Genomic DNA, 19,135 nt, shown 5'->3' on the forward strand with positions numbered 1-19,135 from the left:
TCGCGTCTAGCCACTAAAACCCTGTTATCCGTTCCTAGTGTTTCCTCTATTAAGGATCCCACGGATCGCCTCATAGAGAGCTTAGCTTGTTCAGTATATGAGACGTCAGGATCAGCGCTCTCTCCCTCGTTCGCAGCAACTTGGGTAGCCAAGGCCATGATCTCATGATCAGAATCATTAAACAAGGTCGCGCAGGAGTGAGAACTACCTGCCGAGATATCGGAGATCGCGAGTCAGATGGCGATGGCCGGAGACTATGTACTGAATGCATCTTTGGATGCGGCCAATTGCTCGGCACTTGCTGCCGCTAACACAATTTCTATCAGAGGAGCTCTATGGTTAAGGACATGGTGGGCCGATTCTGCTTCCAAGAAGTCCTTGACTTCCCTGCCTTATCAGTGCGGCCATCTATTTGGGGAGAAGTTGGATAAACTTATCTCTGACTCCACAGGAGGAAAGAGCGGTTTTCTCCCTCAACAAAAGGTCAAACCGCCTTTTCGCCACCCTTTTCATGCACGTTTTTCGGACCTTTCACAACCCCGGGTGGGCCACAGCGGCCAATTCCGCCGCTTCAGGCCACCCTAACCAGGATAGGGAGCGGCAGGTCTCATATAGAGCCAACCCATTGGGGAGAATGCGAACTCAGCAGCCCAGATTGAGGGGATCCAGATCCCAAAGATCGTCAGCTAAATGACTCGAGGTGTTTGCCAGGCGTCACCAGCAAGGTGGGCGGGCGTCTACTCTGGTATCGCGACGTCTGGTTCAGTGTTGCACGCGACGCGTGGGTAAAGGAGTTGGTGGCCTCAGGTTACAAAATAAAATTTGTCAGATGCCTTCCAAGACAGTTTTCGCTTTCTCGTCTTCCCAGGGTGGATACCCAGGCAGGGGCTCTGTTAGGGGCCATCGAATTGCTCCAGCACAACGGAGTCATTGTTCCCGTGCCAGAAAACGAAAGAGCTCAGGGTTTATTCTATTCCAATCTGTTTGCGGTTCACAAAAAGGACTGGTCTGTCAGACCTGTTTTGGACCTGAAGCTTCTGAATAAATTCATCAGGATCAGACATTTCTGGATGGAGTCTCTCCGTTCAGTCATATCGGCCATGGAGCAGGGAGAATACTTGGTCTCGATCGACATTCATGACGCATATCTGCATATTCCCATTTTTCCTCCTCATCAGAGGTTTCTACGCTTCGCCATCAACGGTCGACATTTTCAGTTCGTAGCACTACCCTTTGGGCTAGCCACGGCTCCCAGAGTGTTCACAAGGGTTATGGCAGTTGTCATGGCCATACTGCATTCTTGAGGCATAGTTATCTTGCCTTACTTGGACGACCTCTTGGTCAAGGGCCCTTCAATACGGGCATGGGAGGAAATGTCAACATCACGCTGGATACTCTTGCCCGCTTAGGGTGGTTGGTCAGCGCAAAGAAGTTATCTCTTGTGCCAGCTCAGGGGATTTCCTTCTTAGGAATGATCTTCGACACTTGCTGAAGGTTGGTAATTCTCCCTCAGGAAAAGGCGCTTGCTCTTCGGCAGGGAGTCCGGACACTTCGCCAACCAGTCCCTCATTCCATCCGGTTCGGGATGAGGATTCTAGGAAAAATGGTGGCGACAATGAAAGCGATACCGTTCGTCCAGTTCCATTTTCGCCCCCTGCAGCACGCCCTCTTGTCAGCTTGGGACAAGAATCCTTTCACGCTCGATCGGCGGTGCCGGCTGTCCTCTCAGGACAGGCAGTCGCTCGAATGGTGGATAACCAGTTCCGCTCTGACCCAGGGGAAACCCTTTCCCCCAGGCCATTGGTTGGTGATGACAACCGACGCCAGTCTCCTCGGCTGGGGAGCAGTGTTTCGCCACCACACGACCCAGGGGCAATGGTCCCCGCAGGAGACCCACCTCCCGATCAACTTATTGGAGATACAGGCAATTTGGCTGGCTCTGCAACAGTTTCATCACTTTTTAGCAGGCCGCCCTGTCCGAATTCAATCGGACAACGCCACGGCGGTGGCTTACATAAATCATCAAGGGGGCACCCGCAGCAGAGCAACCATGCGCGAGGTGGGGCACGTTCTTCAGTGGGCTGAAGCAAACCACTCGGTGATCTTGGCAGTCCACAGCCCAGGCCTGGAAAATTGGACGGCAGACTTTCTCAGCCGGCAGGGTCTTGCGTCCAGAGAGTGGTCTCTACATTCCGAAGTCTTCCAGCAGATTTGTCAACTGTGGGGAACGCCGGATGTGGACCTGATGGCTTCCAGAGTGAATGCCAAGGTGCCCACATACGTCGCTCGGGCCAGGGACCCGCAGGCAATCGCTGTGGACGCGTTGGTTCTGCCATGGAACCAGTTTTGCCTCCCATATCTATTTCCCCCGCTGTCACCACTTCCGAGAGTCATCAAAAAGATCAAGATAGAAGAGGTTCCGGCGATTCTGCTGGCCCCAGACTGGCCCCGTCGAACGTGGTACGCAGATCTAATGCAGCTGCTCGCCGACGTTCCTTGACGATTACCAGAGCGCCCAGATCTACTTTCTCAAGGGCCGATTTGCCACCCGAACTCGGCGGCCCTGTGTTTGACGGAATGGCCATTGAATCTTGGATTCTAACCCAGGCAGGGTATGGGAGCAAGGGGGTCGCTACAATGGTTAGCGCCCGGAAGCCGGCCTCAGCACGAATTTACCACCACACCTGGAAGGTGTTCTTGGCTTGGTGTCGAGGCCACGATGTTTCTCCACTGAGATTTTCGATCCCCAACATCTTGGCCTTTCTCTAGTCGGGCCTAGACTCGGGCCTGGCCCCAAGTTCCCTCAGGAGACAAATATCGGCTTTATCCGTCCTGTTCCAGTGCGGAATTGCTACCAGTTTGCAGGTAAAGACTTTCATCCAGGGAGTCTCCCACTTGGTACCTCCCTATAAGGTGCCTATGGATGCCTGGAGGTCCTAAGTGTTCTGCAGGAAGCTCCATTTGAACCGCTTCAGGATATTTCTTTGAGGTACCTTTCCTGGAAAGTGGTGTTCCTAGTGGCCATCACTACTATCAGGTGGGTTTCAGAGCTAGCGGCCCAATCCTGCCGAGCTCCGTTCCTCACTTTCCATAAGAATAAGGTGTTACTCAGACCAGTCCCTCCTTTTCTGCTGAAAGTCGTCTCCTCATTTCACATTAATGAGGATGCTGTCTTGCCTACATTTTGTCCAGCACCGGTGCACCGTGTGGAAAAGGCTCTTCACACGTTAGACCTGGTAAGAGTCCTCCGGAGGTACGTGTCGAGGACGGCACCCTTTTCTCAGACGGACACGCTGTTCGTGCTCCCCGAAGGGCGCAGGAAGGGACTCGCTGCCTCGAAATCGACCATAGCCAGATGGGTTCGTTTGACTATTCAGGAGTCCTACCGCATTAGAGGCACGCCGATTCCAGCAGGGATCAGAGCGCACTCTACTCGGGCAGTGGGCGCCTCTTCGGCACCAGACTTCGACGGAACAGGTTTGCAAGGCAGCAACCTGGTCCAGCCTGCACACATTTGCCAAACATTATAATATCCATACTCAGGCCTCGGCGGATGCGAGCCTGGGTAGAAGGATTCTCCAAGCAGCGGTGGCGCACCTTTAAACAAGAGGTGCATGTGGCTTGGATATTTGAGTCAATCTCCCACCCAGGGACTGCTTTAGGACGTCCCACAGTATCTGTGTTCCCCAATGAGGCGAAGGAGAAACAGGGATTTTTGTGATAAACTCACCGTAAAATCCTTTACTCCGAGACGCTCATTGGGGGACACAGCACCCACCCTATTAGCCAAGTTGGCTTCTATTTTGTTTAATTGATACGCATTTATTTATGTGATATAAGGGTGGTCTTTTTTCTGGACATGTTGTACCTGTATTAAGGCTGATTTTGTTGTCCTCCTACTGCTTTGGCACCAAACTGATTTCCGCCCTCAATAGGGGCGAGGGTGTATACGGCGGAGGAGGAGCTAACCTCTTTTTTTCACTTGGTGTCAGCCTCCAAGCGGCAGAAGCATACACCCACAGTATCTGTGTCCCCCAATGAGCGTCTCGGAGAAAAGGATTTTACGGTGAGTTTATCACAAAAATCCCTGTTTTTGCCCCAAATTATTCATTTTCACAAGGGTATCAGGAGAAAATGGACCATAAAATTTGTTGTTCACCGATACTCCATATGTGGTGGAAAACTACTGTTTGGGTGCACGGAAGTGAAGGAGTGTCATTTTGGCTGGAATAGATCGTGAATGCCATGTCACGGTTGAAGAGTTCTTGACCAGTCAAAACAGCAGAACGCCACACACACGTGACCCCATTTTGGAAGCTACACCACTCGAGAAATTCATCTAGATGTGTAGTGAGCATTTTTATCCCCTTCATGATGGAGCCCTTTTTCATTTTTGCGTTTCATTTTTCGCTGTCCTTCTTTCCAGAGCCATAGCTTTTTTTTTTATTTTTCTGTCAATATGGCCATGTGAGGGCTTATTTTTTGTGGGACAAGTTGTACTTTTGAACAACACCACTGGTTTAACCATATTATGTACTTAAAAATGGGAACAAATTCCAAGCACGGTGAAATTGCAAAAAAAAGTGCAATTCCACAATGTTTTCTTGGATTTTTTTTTTATCATGTTCACCAAAAGCTAAAACTGACCTGCCGTTATGATTCCCAGGTCATTACGAGTTCATAGACAGGACACATGTCTAGGTTCTTTTTTATTTAAGTGGTGTAAACAAAAATCCAAAATTTCTTAAAATAAAAAAATTGCGTTCTTTTCCGAGACCTGTAGCATCTTCATTTTTCGTGATCTCGGGTTGTGTGGGGGCTTTTTTGCGTTCCCAGCGGACATTTTTAGCCTCTTAATCACAGCCAGTACGTCTTTTTACTGACTTGAGATATAAGGGAATATCGTCCCCATACAGGTGACAATCCAGCAGCTGTCAACTGTACACTATAGCTGACAACTTGCTTCATCAGCAATGTTCAGTGTTGGCTCTGTCCTTATCTGTTTAACCCCTTAGTTGCTGCTGTCAAGTGACTACATCAAATAAATGGTTAATAGATTGTGGAGGCTTCCGCTTTAATCTAATTGACACACCGAGATCATGATTGTGTGGTCCTGATGTTTGCCAAAGCAGTTCATGGCCAAATTGTGGCCTTAAGGCCCCATTACATTTAGCGATGCACCAGCGATCCCGACCACGATATGACCTGGTCAGGATCGCTGGTGCATTGCTAAATGGTCGATAGTGAGCTGCCAAACGGGCAGATCTCACTAGCGATGCAGCAGCGGTCGGCAGTCGTTACTTACCTGTCAGACGTGGCGAGGGTGGCCGTCTTCCGCCCGCGTCCACGGCTCACTCGTCAGCGCCAGCAGGAAGCCTACGACGAGAAATGGACCTGGCCGATCTCGTGCGATCAGCGATAGCCAGCTGGGGAGCCGGTCGGAGGTGAGTATCACATGTAGTGATATCGCTGCTGCGTCACAAAATCGGTGACGCTTTAGCGATATCGCTATTTGTAAAGGGTCCTTTAGAGTCTGCTGGCTATAGCGGTCAGTTCAGAAGTTAGTGACATTTAGGTGGTAAACAGACACTTTTTCATTCCAGCTATACCACTTTGCATTAATTCCTGAAAATCACCTGAAGGGCTAATAAACTATCTGGCAGAAGTTTTTAATATGTCAGGGGGTGCTGTTGTTAAAATGGTATCACGTTTGGGGTTTTCCAATATATAGGACCCCCCCAAAGTCACTTCAAACCTAGATAAGTCCCTCAAAAAAATAATTTTGTAAATTTCCTTGAAAAAATGAAAAATTACTGCTACATTTTTAAACCTCCTAAAAGGCTAACAAAATACCGTAAATTAGCATTTTAAAAATAGTGCTGCTGTAAAGCAGACATGTGGAAAATGTTATTTTTTTAATGTTTTGCTATGGTATGGCGATCTGGATTATAGGGATAATCATTCAAAGTTTGAAAATTGCAGTTTTTTTTACATTTGTCAAGTTTCTGATATTTTTTTTTATAAATAAACACAAAACATATCAATCTAAATGTACCATTATCATAAATTATAGTGTGTCACAAAAAAACAGTCTCAAAATCAATAGGATTTGTTGAAGCCTTCTAGAGTTATCACCACATAAAGTGACATTGATCAGAATTAAAAAAAAAATTGGACCTGTCACTAAGGGGTTAATGATACCAATTTAGTGTAGATACGATCTTTTGATTGCCCGTTATTGCATTTTAAGGCAATGTTGCGGCGACCAAAAAAACTTAATTCTGGCATTTCGACTTTTTTCTCATTATGCCGTTTAGCGATCGGGTTAATTCTTTTTTCTATATTGATCGGGTGATTCTGAATGCGGCGATACCAAATATGTGTACATTTGATTTTTTTTTTCTTCTTTTGAATGGGGTGAAAGGGGGGTGCCTTAAACTTTAATATTTTTAAAAAGCCTTTTTTTTTTTTACTTGTGGCATACTTCATCAGATCTCCTGTATGTATCAGAATTACTAATTTGCTGTGAGCGCCAACCACCGGGTGGTGCTCATAGCAATACGTCATTGACAACTATAGAGGTCTCCGGGAGACCTCTGGTTGTTATGCCAACACATCGGTAACCCGATGGGCGGATTTCCGGCGCGACTGAAGGAATTTCATGTTAAATGCCGTTATCAGAGTTTGACAGCGGCATTTAACTGGTTAATAGCCGTGGGTGGATCGCAATTCCACCCACGGCTGTTTTGGGCTCATGTCAGCTGTTCAAAACAGCTGACATGTGCCGGGAAAAATGTGGGCTCAGCACCGGAGCCCACATCAAAGGGGGGACACGACATGCGCATGTCATGAAGGGGTTAAATCTCAGTCAATTAACAGAAGTGTATAACATTAAGCTGAGAAAATAGAAAATTACCATTTTTTTCCAAAAAAAAAGGTTGATTTGCACAAAGTTTTTAATTTTCATTAGATGTAATAAGAGAAAACGAATGTTAAAGGGAATCTGTCACCTATTTTTTCGTATATAAGATGCGGCCACCGCCATTCTGTAATGCTGTAGATAAGCCCCCGATGTAACCTGAAAGAGAAGAAAAACGAGTTATATTATACTCACACGGGGGCGGTCCGGGACCGATGGGTGTCACGGTCCGGTGCCTCCCATCTTCTAGCGGTGACATCCTCTTCTTTGCTTCCCGTCGCGACTCTTGCGCAGGCGTACTGCTCTGACCTTTTGAGGGGAAGACGAGTACTGCAGGGCGCAGGTGTCGGGAAAGGTCAGAGGTCCGGTGCCTGCACACTGGAGTAAAAAATAGGTGACAGATACCCTTTAAAATTTGTTATGCAATTTATCCAGAATACGGAAATACCCCATATGAGGCACAGTGCAAAGCTTAGAAGGAAAGTAGTGCCATATTGGAGTGAAGATTTTGCTGGAATGGTTGGCGGGTTCCATGTCATTTTGGTAGAGCCCATGAGGTGCTAAAACAGCAAACCCCCCCCCCCTTAAGCGACCCCACTTTACAAACTAAACGTCTCAATTAATTCATCTAGGGTGCAGTGAGCATGTTGACATCACAGGTGTGTCACAGAATTTTATACTATTGGCAATGAAGAAAAAATAATTATATTTTTACCACAAAAATGTTGTTTTAGCCAACACAGAAAATTGGTAACACTGGCACCAAAATGTGTCCCACAATTTCTGCTGAATGGAGCAATACCCCATATGTGGCTGTACAGTACTACTTAGCCATATGAAGAGACTCCAGAGGGACGATGTGCTATTTGACTCTTGGAGAACAAATTTTGATAAAATAGTTTTCGGACTGCATATACAAATTTCCTAAGTTCCAGAAGACCAGAACCCCCCCCTCAAGTGACCCGATTTTGGAAATAACACCCCTTGAGAATTGATCTACAGGTGTGGTGACGATTTTGACTCCATGTGTGTTTTCCAGAAACAAGCAGTAGTGGATGATGCTGAGTGAAAATTGCAAATCTGCCATTTTAGTGCCCATACATTGCAGTGCCAGTACATTGTAGTGCATATAGATTGTGCATGGCTTGTGCTTCTGCAAACATGGACCCCATAAATTAGGCAGGCTGTTGTCGCTACAGAAATGCCAAACGTGGATGCTAAATGGAGCCCAGAAAGGAGGGGGGCATTTGGATTTGGGAGTGCGCAATTCCCTGGATTTCTTTTGGGGGGATGAGGAGCCATTTTGCTTTTTCAGACCCTTTGTGCTACCAGTAACGTGGAAGCCCCTAAATTTCCGATGACAGATGAAGCTGTATGGCAGCTTGTTTTTATTTTTTTCTGGGACAGCATGGCGGTTTCAGCTATACCATTTTTATTCACATTCAACTTTTTGATTGCACTTTATTCCACTCGTTGTGCAGTATGATGAAAAAGCATTTTTTTTTATTTTACGGTGCTCACTGAAGTGGTCAACTAGTGTGACCATGTTATAGGTGGGGTTCGCTCCAGATGCATCAATAACAAATGTGTACTTTTTTTTTGTTTATTTTTACATACATATATGTATTTATTGGTATAATTTTTTTTTCAATACTTATGGTATACAATTTTTTAAAATTTTTTTTTTTTTTTTCTTTTTAGCTTCGTCCCTCTATGGGGCTTTTATCTTTCATTGCTCTGATAGCTGGTATATTGTATTGCAATGCACCAGCGATGCAATGCATCATACCTGTGAGTGCAGCAGTGACAGAAGCCTTATGCTCTCAACATGGTCTAACAGTCTTGCCATAGCTGGGAGACCCAGAGGTCGTCATGGCAATGATCAGGCCTTCACGATGAAGTTGCAGAGGTACAGATCAGAAGGGAGAGGAAGTGCCCTCCCTCTCCTAGCCTCCTAAATGGTTGATATCGTTCATGGCATTTAGAGGGTTAAACGGCCCAGGACGGTGCAGGAACCATTCCTGGCAGGAATAGCCAGGTCTTGGCTATTATTTACACCGAGATCCTGGTGGCGATCGCACAGACACTACTCATGTGCCCACACGATTGCCATGACTTAAGTTTACGTCTTAGGTCATGAACCCCTATCCCCCATAAACCCCCCATAAATTTACGTCAAAGGTCGCGGAAATGGTTATGGGGCGCTTTGCTCTCCAGAGGGTGTTTTGAGACCTCTGGTGCCTGGTGGGCTGCAGATGAGAACCTCAAGGACTGCAAGGGGGCCTCAGTCTGCAGTTTTGTGACCCTTGATCTAGACTATATTTTGCTCAAATTGTGTGATCCTCTCTGCAAAACACAAGACAACTTCTTCAGATTCTACACCATTATCTCTCCTTGTCTTTGGGCTGCAAGACAATCTCAGGACATGTAGGATCCAACTTTATTATTTTGCAATTAAAAACAATTAAGATGGAGGCAGTCACTACCCCCAAAGGGCTACTATGAAATTTGAAAGCTTCATATAATAATAGAGATGTCAAGGATAGTTAAACATTTAAAACTGAGTTAAATGTTTGTTTTGCGGTCTAACAAATCTTAATCGAGGGAGCCAAATCTACTGAAATGCAGTATAGGATCTGTCTTCCCAAGCTGATAGCTCTTCCATGTAAAATACAGCACATAGTTGACTTTTTGGAGCCTTTGAGACACTGACGGGTGTTATGGGAGGTTCCAGTACAAAGGAAATAACTATTATGCTTCAGATACAGTTGTGGCCAAAAGTATTGACACCCCTGCAATTCTGTTAGATAATACTCAGTTTCTTCCTGAAAATGATTGCAAACACAAATTCTTTGGTATTATTATCTTCATTTAATTTGTCTTAAATGAAAAAACACAAAAATAATTGTCCTAAAGCCAAATTGGATATAATTCCAGACCAAACATAAAAAAGAGGGTGGACAAAAGTATTGGCACTGTTCGAAAAATCATGTGATGCTTCTCTAATTTGTGTAATTAACAGCACCTGTAACTTACCTGTGGCACCTAACAGGTGTTGGCAATAAGTAAATCACACTTGCAGCCAGTTGACATGGATTAAAGTTGACTCAACATCTGTCCTGTGTGCTTGTGTGTACCACATTGAGCATGGAGAAAAGAAAGAAGACCAAAGAACTGTCTGAGGACTTGAGAAACCAAATTGTGAGGAAGCATGAGCAATCTCAAGGCTACAAGTCCATCTCCAAAGATCTGAATGTTCCTGTGTCTACCGTGCGCAGTGTCATCAAGAAGTTTAAAGCCCATGGCACTGTGGCTAACCTCCCTAGATGTGGACGGAAAAGAAAAATTGACAAGCGATTTCAACGCAAGATTGTGCGGATGTTGGATAAAGAACCTCGACTAACATCCAAACAAGTTTAAGCTGCCCTGCAGTCCGAGGGTACAACAGTGTCAACCCGTACTATCCGTCGGCGTCTGAATGAAAAGGGACTGTATGGTAGGAGACCCAGGAAGACCCCACTTCTTACCCCGAGACATAAAAAAGCCAGGCCGGAGTTTGCCAAAACTTACCTGAAAAAGCCTAAAACGTTTTGTAAGAATGTTCTCTGGTCAGATGAGACAAAAGTATAGCTTTTTGGGCAATGGCATCAACATAGAGTTTACAGGAGAAAAAAAGAGGCATTCAAAGAAAAGAACGCGGTCCCTACAGTCAAACATGGCGGAGGTTCCCTGATGTTTTGGGGTTGCTTTGCTGCCTCTGGCACCGGACTGCTTGACCGTGTGCATGACATATGAATTCTGAAGACTACCAACAAATTTTGCAGCATAATGTAGGGCCCAGTGTGAGAAAGCTGGGTCTCCCTCAGAGGTCATGAGTCTTCCAGCAGGACAATGACCCAAAACACACTTCAAAAAACACTAGAAAATGGTTTGAGAGAAAGCATTGGAGACTTCTAAGGTGGCCAGCAATGAGTCCAGACCTGAATCCCATAGAATACCTGTGGAGAGATCTAAAAATGGCAGTTTGGAGAAGGCACCCTTCAACTATCAGGGACCTGGAGCAGTTTGCCAAAGAAGAATGGTCTAAAATTCCAGCAGAGCATTGTAAGAAACTCATTGATGGTTACCGGAAGCGGTTGGTCGCAGTTATTTTGGCTAAAGGTTGTGAAACCAAGTATTAGGCTGAGGGTGCCAATACTTTCGTCTGGCCCATTTTTGGAGTTTTGTGTGAAATGATCAATGTTTTGCTTCATTCTCTTTTGTGTTTTTTCATTTAAGACAAATTAAATGAAGATAATAATACCAAAGAATTTGTGTTTGCAATCATTTTCAGGAAGAAACTGAGTAGTATCTGACAGAATTGCAGGGGTGTCAATACTTTTGGCAACAACTGTAAGAGCAGTAGAAAACATATCTCTGAGCTTTAGGAATCTTTTGTAGTCTGTGGTTGAGTAAAGTCATTTTATTGGATAATTTCCAGGATAAATAGCAGATTTTTTGATTAAGTGAAAACAGGTTTTGATCAGGGATACTAGATCTATCTATAACAGAACAATTCCACCACATATGCATGCAGGTTTTAGGTTCTCAGGTAACATGCGTCTGATCCTAAACATCTTTTAAAGTGAAGTAAAAAAGGTGTGAAGGTTTTTGTTTGTTTTTTTTTTTAAGTCTGATAAATCTTGAGAGTCCATGTGATAATTTATATAGTTATTTTACTCTACAGCCTGAGGTGTCTGTGTCCCATTGGGAGATGAAGGTTCTATTATTTTGAGGGTTCAGTGAATAGAACTAAATGGAGCCATTCAAACAAAGAACTTTATTACCAAAAGATTTGTACAGAGATAGAAAGAAAACCTATGAAGGGCAAGACCAGGAAGGCATACCAAAAGATCAAAGATATACGACGAAAGTTTCAACCAAGGGAGGGAATGTTGAAAGGCGCCAACTGGAACAAACTAACTAATCCAGACCAAATCAAGAAAAAAAGGAAAGCGTACACAGAGCACCTCTACAAAAATAACTGTGATACGGGAAGAAACTGAGGCTGGAAATTATAGAGCCGAACATCCTGAAAGACGAAGTCGTTGCTGCGATAAAACTGGATGTGATATTCCAATCAAGCTAATAAAGTTCTGGGGCAGCAGTTGATGTCATCACACGCCTGTGTCAACAGATATGGTCAACTGGTAAATGGCCCAGGGACTGGACAAGATCCGTGTTTATTCTGATTCCAAAGATGGGAGATAGTTTCCAGTCATTAGCATCAGACTATTGGTCTCATACATTATGCCAACAAAATACTACCGACAATCCTACAAAGGCGATTGTAGGCTTACTTTGACAAAGAGCTTCCAGAGGAGCAAGACGGATTTAGGAAAGGCAGAGGAACAAGAGATGTGATTGCTATCATTAGATGGACAATAGAAAAAGCCAAAGAATATAATGCTTCATCAACTACAGCAAAGTCTTCAACTGTGTTGATCATCAGAAACTTTGGAATACCACGAAGGACATGGGTGTGCCAAACCATTTGATTAGCCTCATTAGGAACCTTTACATCGATCAAGAAGTAAGGCTGGAGTCACATTAGCGTGTCACATCCGATGCCAAATGCTAATGACACTCTGCTCCAGATCTGCGAGCGTCAGCCAAGTGTTAGTGCTGTGTCCTCCGATCTTCTCGCATCGGAGCACAGCTGCAGAGGAGACTGAGAAATTAATTTCTCCATTTCCATCATTGCCGGCGTCTGTGGAAATCGCACCTCACTCAGGTGATTTATATAGGTGCACGCAATTTGAATTTTGCATGCAATCGCAGCATGCTGCAAGTATTTTTCTGATCACGATCCAATCGGAGCAGGAAAAAAGCCTGTCATTGAGAACACAAGCATAGGATTAAATTGGTAAGAATGCAATACCATAAGCCCCCAGACTTACAGTGCAGCAAATGTAATAGATCTGCACATCCTAGCAAAATGAAACCAATTATTGTACAACGATCAAAGAGGTTCCAGCTAGGGATCATCCTATTTCTTAAGCTGTATTTACTTTTTGGGTGGCAAATGTCTTTTTGTAACTTTCTATTAGTTCCAAGACGAATCTTTGATCTTCAAAACAGCAGTTTCAACTAAGAAAAATGTTTTTACTGTGTAAGCACCAGTAAAGATCTTTTTCATAAATCATCCTTCTGAAAACATTTATTTAGTCTAATAAATGATTTTCTTTATTTTTTTCAGGCACTGCAGGCATCCCCAGAGGTACAACAGCAATATCTCTCAAGTATTCAGCACCTCCTTGGAGATGGTAGGATTTAATTATATTATTTTCTGCATTTCAGCTAACTGATCTAAAGCCTATTACTCACTGTCAGATATATCTGAGACTGCAGTGCTCAGGAGAAATGATTTGTCATTTCTTTCACTTCAGGACTTACCGAGCTGATAACACTTGTGAAAAAGGCAGTACAGAAAGTGCTCGGCAGGTAATATGTTTCATAGAGTTTTCTCTTTATTGACACTTAGTTTAAAACCCTATTGTCAAGTAACTTTTCAGGATAAGCTGTCCCTAAGTGTGTTCATGAGTAATAACACGATATCACTACATATATCACTTATACTTGAGTAATAGCACTATATCTGCCCATTATCACTTGTATCCTGAATTTTCACCAGTTTTCCCTCTCTGCAGCTGCTATCTGTTAATTTGCAATTGAGCCTTGTGTCTTAGGGTACCGTTACACTTAGCGATGCACCAGCGATCCCGACAACGATATGGATCGCTGGTGCATCGCTAAGTGGTCGCTAGTGAGCTGCCACACAGGCAGATCTCACCAGCGACATCGCTGGGGTCGGGGGTCGCTACTTACCTGTCAGACGCGGCGATCCTGACTTCCGCCCGCGTCCACGCGTCGCTCGTAGGCGCCACAGGAAGCCCAGCAGGAAGCGCCCGACGAGAAATGATCCAGGACCTTCTCACGCGACCAGCGATAATCAGCGGGGGAGCCGGTCGGAGGTAAGAATCACATGTAGCGATATCGCTAGCAATATCGCTGCTGCGTCACAAAATCGGTGACTTTACAGCGATATTGCTAGCGATATCGCAGTGTGTAATGGGGGCTTTACACAGATCACAGATTCCGCCTCATCACTACTCATTTAACACATAGAGACAAACAGCAGTATTGAGGACATTATACAGCAGTACTGAGCAGTGCAGATGTAAATCCATCTGTCTGGGGTAAAAAATTTGTTAGAAAATTCAGCACAATCTTTCTGTATCTCTCCCTTCCTGTTTACTCACTCTGCTCCACGCTCCTCACTTCTCCTCTCCCGTCTCTATGGAGCATAATAGGCTACATAACCTGAGGCTATGTGCACACGTTGCGGATTTTGCTGTGGATCCGCAGCGTTTCTGGCCCTGCGGGTCCGCAGCAGAATCTGCTGCGTTGTACAGTACCATTTTACTCTATGTAAAATGGAAACTGCTGTGCACATGCTGCGGAATTTTCCGCGCGGTTTTGCTGCGGTTTCAAATCCGCAGAAAGAAATGACATGTCACTTTTCTGCGGATTCTGCTGCGGTTTACCATATCCTCTATTGTAGAGTTGATAAACCGCAGGGCAAAACCGCAGCCTAATCCACAGGTAAACCGCAGGTCTTTTGACCTGAAATTTAACTGCGGATTTTACAAAATCCGCGGGGAGAACTCCGCAGCACCTAAAAACTACGTGTGCCCATATCCTGACTGTGCTTGAGATTACATTGTATCTAGAGGAAGATGGAGTTCATCTGTTTTTTTTTGTTTATTTTTTTTTTAATGACATGTTTAGGAGGGTGGAGGAGTAGAATATCATAAGTGAAGAAAGAAGTCCAATTCTATGATAAATTACAAAGTTTCTCTTAACGGCCTGCACTATTGATTCTTGCAAAGTTTGTGAAACTTCACAAAAAACGAACATACCAGATACACCTATAATTTTCCAAAGGAATAGTAAAGGGGGAGCAACTCCCAATGTCTAGAATCCTACAAAAATATTGAAGCCCCAAGAAGATATATACATACTGAAATGAGAGACATTGTGTTTAACCCCTTCATGACCATAGCTTTTTCCAGTTTTGTGTTTGTTTTTTCCTCACCTTCTTCCTAGAGCCATAACTTTTTTATTTATCCGTCAATATGGCCATGTGAGGGCTTATTTTTTGCGGGACAAGTTGTACTTTTGACTGACATCATTGGTTTCAGCATGTCGTGTACTCGAAAATGGGAAAAAAATTCCAAATGCGATGAAATTGCAAAAAAAGTGCAATCCCACACTTGTTTTTGTTTGGCTTTTTTGCTAGCTTCACAAAATGCTAAAACTGACCTGCCATTATGAATCTCCAGGTCATTGCGAGTTCATAGACACCAAACATGTCTAGGTTCTTTTTTATCTAATTGGTGAAAAAAATTCCAAACTTTGCTTACCCTTAGCGACCGCCGATACGCCTTTTAACGGCGGTATTTACTGTAACTGTACTAAAACCACAGCGCCGCTAATTCACGGCGCTGTGGAGAAAGTGAATAGCGCCCCCCAGTGTCGGATTTTCTCCGGGGTCTCGGCTCCCGGGGGTAGTTGAGACCCCAGAGAACATGAATCGGTCGGTTTTTACCGACCCCGCTTTTGCGATCGCCGTTATTAACCCTATAACGGCGACCGCAAAAAAAAAAAGCCGCGATTTTTTACACTTAATTTCTCTTTCCTCTGATGTGATCACACATCAGAGGAGAGAGAAAGAGGGTCCCCGATCCCCACCCCGGTACCTCTCCGTGTTCCTCTGTCCCCTCCCGGTGGTCCTGTGTCCCGCCGACGTCCTCCGGTGGGCGCTGCCATCTTGGATCCGGGGAATCTGCCGACTCCGGCTGGCAGATTCCATTCATTCATTTTGATCACGATGATAAACTATCATCGTGATCAAAATAAACAAAATAGTACATAATCCCCCCGTTTATCACCCCCTTAGTTAGGCCACCGTAACGAAATAAAGAAAAAAAAATTTTTTTTTTTCAGTTTTCCATTAGGGTTAGGGCTAGGGTTAGGCTTGGGCTAGGGTTAGGGCTAGGGTTAGAATTAGGGTTAGGGTGAACTAGGATTAGGGTTAGAATTAGGATTAGGGTTGGGATTAAGATTAGGGTTAGGGGTGTGTTGGGGTTAGGGTTGGAGCAAGAATTGAGGGGTTTCCACTAATTTACCAACTTTGGGGGTCTAAAAATTGGGTCTAAAAATTCACTTTTGTGGAAATAAAAAAGACTTTATTTTCACGGCTCTGCGTTTATAAACTTCTGTGAAGCGCTTGGGGGTTCAAAGTGCTCACCACACATCTAGATAAGTTCCTTAGGGGGTCTAATTTCCAAAATGGGGTCACTTGTGGGGAGTTTCCACTGTTTAGGCCCATCAGGGGCTCTGCAAACGCAACATGACGCCCGCAGACCATTCCATCAAAGTCTGCATTCCAAGATGGCACTCCTTCCCTTCCAAGCTCTCCCATGCGCCCAAACAGTGGTTCCCCCCCACATAAGGGGTATCAGCGTACTCAGGACAAATCGCACAATAACTGTGGGGGTATGATTTCTCCTGTTACCCTTGTAAAAATAAAAATTTGGGGGCGAAAAGATCATTTTTGTGGAAAAAAATGGATTTCTTATTTTCACAGCTCTACGTTATAAACTTCTGTGAAGCACTTGAAGGTTCAAAGTGCTCACCACACATCTAGATAAGCTCCTTGGGGAGTCTAGTTTCCAAAATGGGGTCACTTGTTGGAGGTTTCCACTGTTTAGGCACATTAAGGGCTCTCCGAATGCAACATGGCATCCGATCTCAATTCCAGCCAATTCTGCGTTTAAAAAGTCAAACGGCGCTCCATCCCTTGCGAGCTCTGCCGTGTGCTGAAAAAGTGGTTTACCCCCACATATGGGGTATCGGCGTATTCAGGAGAAATTGTACTACAAATTTTGTGGTTGCTTTTCTCTTTTAACACTTGTGAAAATAAAAAAAATTGGTTCTGAAGTAAATTTTTTGCAAAAAAAAAGTTAAATGTTAATTTTTTCCTTCCACATTGCTTTAGTTCCTGTGAAGCACTTAAAGGGTTAATAAACTTCTTGAATGTGGTTTTCAGCACCTTGAGGGGTCTAGTTTTTAGAATGGTGCCACTTTTGGGTATTTTCTGTCATGTACACCCCTCAAAATGACTTTAAATATGATGTGGTCCCTAAAAAAAAAAATCGTTTTGTAAATTTTGTTGTAAAAATGAGAAATCGCGGGGGGCGTGGCCTGAGCGGCATGTGAGGTAGACGTGTGCCCGCTGAGCTCCCGCATATACCTGCTTAATACAGCTGTTCCGTCCCCACAGCACGGCTAGTATAACCCCTGGACGCTGCACCGGAGTCGGTAAACACCGCAGGGTACTGGAGGTCGCGGCTTCACCCCAGGATATGGGGGAAAAAGGTCAGAGAAGGGTGGCAGGAGAGGCCGGAGCGGGGAGCCAAGATGGCGCCGCCGCCACAGCGCGCGCCTTAGAGGAGGCCGCAGAAGACAGCGCGGCTAGGAACAGGGCAGTGGCGGTCAGGCTGCGGCGCTTTGCCCGCACGGCCGAGGCAGAGCAGGAGCCTCTCCAGGACTCTGATATGGACCAGGAGACTGTGGCGGAGGACATGAGCCTGGGAATTGGGGAGGAGGAGGAGGCTGCTCATGCCAGAGCGCAGGGGGGGAAGGGAGCTTAGCCTAGCTGGAGTGATCTGGTGGAAAGAAATAAACAACACCTCACAGCCTTGCAACTACAAGTTCCAGACGAGCCCACCAATAGAGATGTAATGCTGGCAGTGGTGCACTGCGGGACTGCGATCTCACATGTCCTGACACAACTGGGCTTTATGCAGGAGTCCATGCAGACTGTGCGACATGATCTGCACAGTGTTAGAGACAGAACAAGCCAGCTGGAAAAACGTATGGGTGCTGTGGAAAATTTGGCCTCTGACTCAGGACACTATTGTACAGAGCTCAAGAAGGACATGGCAGCTGTCTGGGCTAAAACTGACGACCTTGAAAATAGATCCAGAAGGAATAATGTTCGTATTGTGGGCATGCCAGAGCGCTGTGAGGGAAAGAACCCTACTGCCTTCATTGAAACATGGCTTAAGGAAAAAGTAGGTGAGGACAATCTAACACATCTATACACAGTGGAAAGAGCACACAGAGTCCCGACTCGGCCCCCCCTCCCTGGTCATCCACCAAGACCTGTGCTGGCTAAAATCCTCCATTACAGAGATAGAGACGTTATCCTTAGATACTCAAGAGAACACCCTGACCTTACAATAGAAGGATCCAGAGTCTCCTTTTACCCGGACTTTTCGCCGGAGGTTCAGAAGATGAGAGCGAAGTTTATAGATGTCAAGAAGCGTCTGAGAGCCTGTGGCGTCAAGTACTCCATGTTTTTCCCGGCTAAACTGCGTGTTGAGGCCTGGAATAAAATCCACTTTTTTCTGGACCCCAGGGAAGCCGTAGACTGGTTGGACCTTAACGAGCGACAGCTGAGGAAGGAAAGGAAGGAGCAGGAATGTGGCTGATGGTATCTTATGTCGCTCAGTTATTATGGAGCCTTGTGGTTGAAGTCTGCGGTCCTGAGGCAATGGACTGCCTAAGAAGTTATATTTTTGTTTATTCTTATATTATTCTGTTATATGCTGTTTTTTTAAGAATCTGTGGTCCTTATGGGGCCTTGGTTTGAATATGGATAAGGAAAAATGCTAAGTGCTGTGGGGTTATATCCTGTCAAATGCGGGTAGTGAAAAGGAACTGAAGCGCCTGCTGAATGGGGTGGAAGGGTTCGACAACACCCTTACCTGTTGCACCCTTGGTTCAGCCCAAGGAAATGTTGGAGGGTGTTCTGAGGGGGGAGGGACTAGGTTCAAAATGTCCTTTGGCATATTTGTACATTTCAATATTGGCTGTGGTGCGGTTGGGGGGGAGATGGCAGGCAATATGCTATGGTATGATAATGGCTGATTTCAAGATACTTAGTTGGAATATCAGGGGGTTAAAGTCGCCGGTAAAACGACAGGCCATATTCTCCTTCATAACGGACCAGAAGCCGGCGGTTGTTTGTTTGCAGGAGACGCATCTCACACGGGAGACGTTGGGAATCCTGGATAAAAGATGGGTGCAGGCGGGCTTCCACTCTAC

The 19,135-nt window shown here is 45.1% G+C and overlaps 1 protein-coding gene across 4 annotated transcripts in view; it reads left to right on the plus strand.

Annotated features, from left to right (window-relative positions):
- Positions 1–19,135, plus strand: part of PEX3 (peroxisomal biogenesis factor 3) — a 129,125-nt gene that overhangs the window by 38,283 nt on the left and 71,707 nt on the right. For all 4 annotated transcript variants that reach the window (XM_073575673.1, XM_073575675.1, XM_073575674.1 and 1 more), the window contains exons 7-8: positions 13,158–13,224; positions 13,348–13,402. In XM_073575673.1, the coding sequence (XP_073431774.1) occupies positions 13,158–13,224; positions 13,348–13,402 (122 nt within the window). The remainder of the gene's footprint in view (positions 1–13,157; positions 13,225–13,347; positions 13,403–19,135) is intronic.

This window comes from Dendrobates tinctorius, unplaced genomic scaffold (assembly GCF_039654945.1).
Source record: "Dendrobates tinctorius isolate UK_male_01 unplaced genomic scaffold, ASM3965494v1 ptg000046l, whole genome shotgun sequence".
Lineage (NCBI taxonomy): Eukaryota > Metazoa > Chordata > Amphibia > Anura > Dendrobatidae > Dendrobates > Dendrobates tinctorius.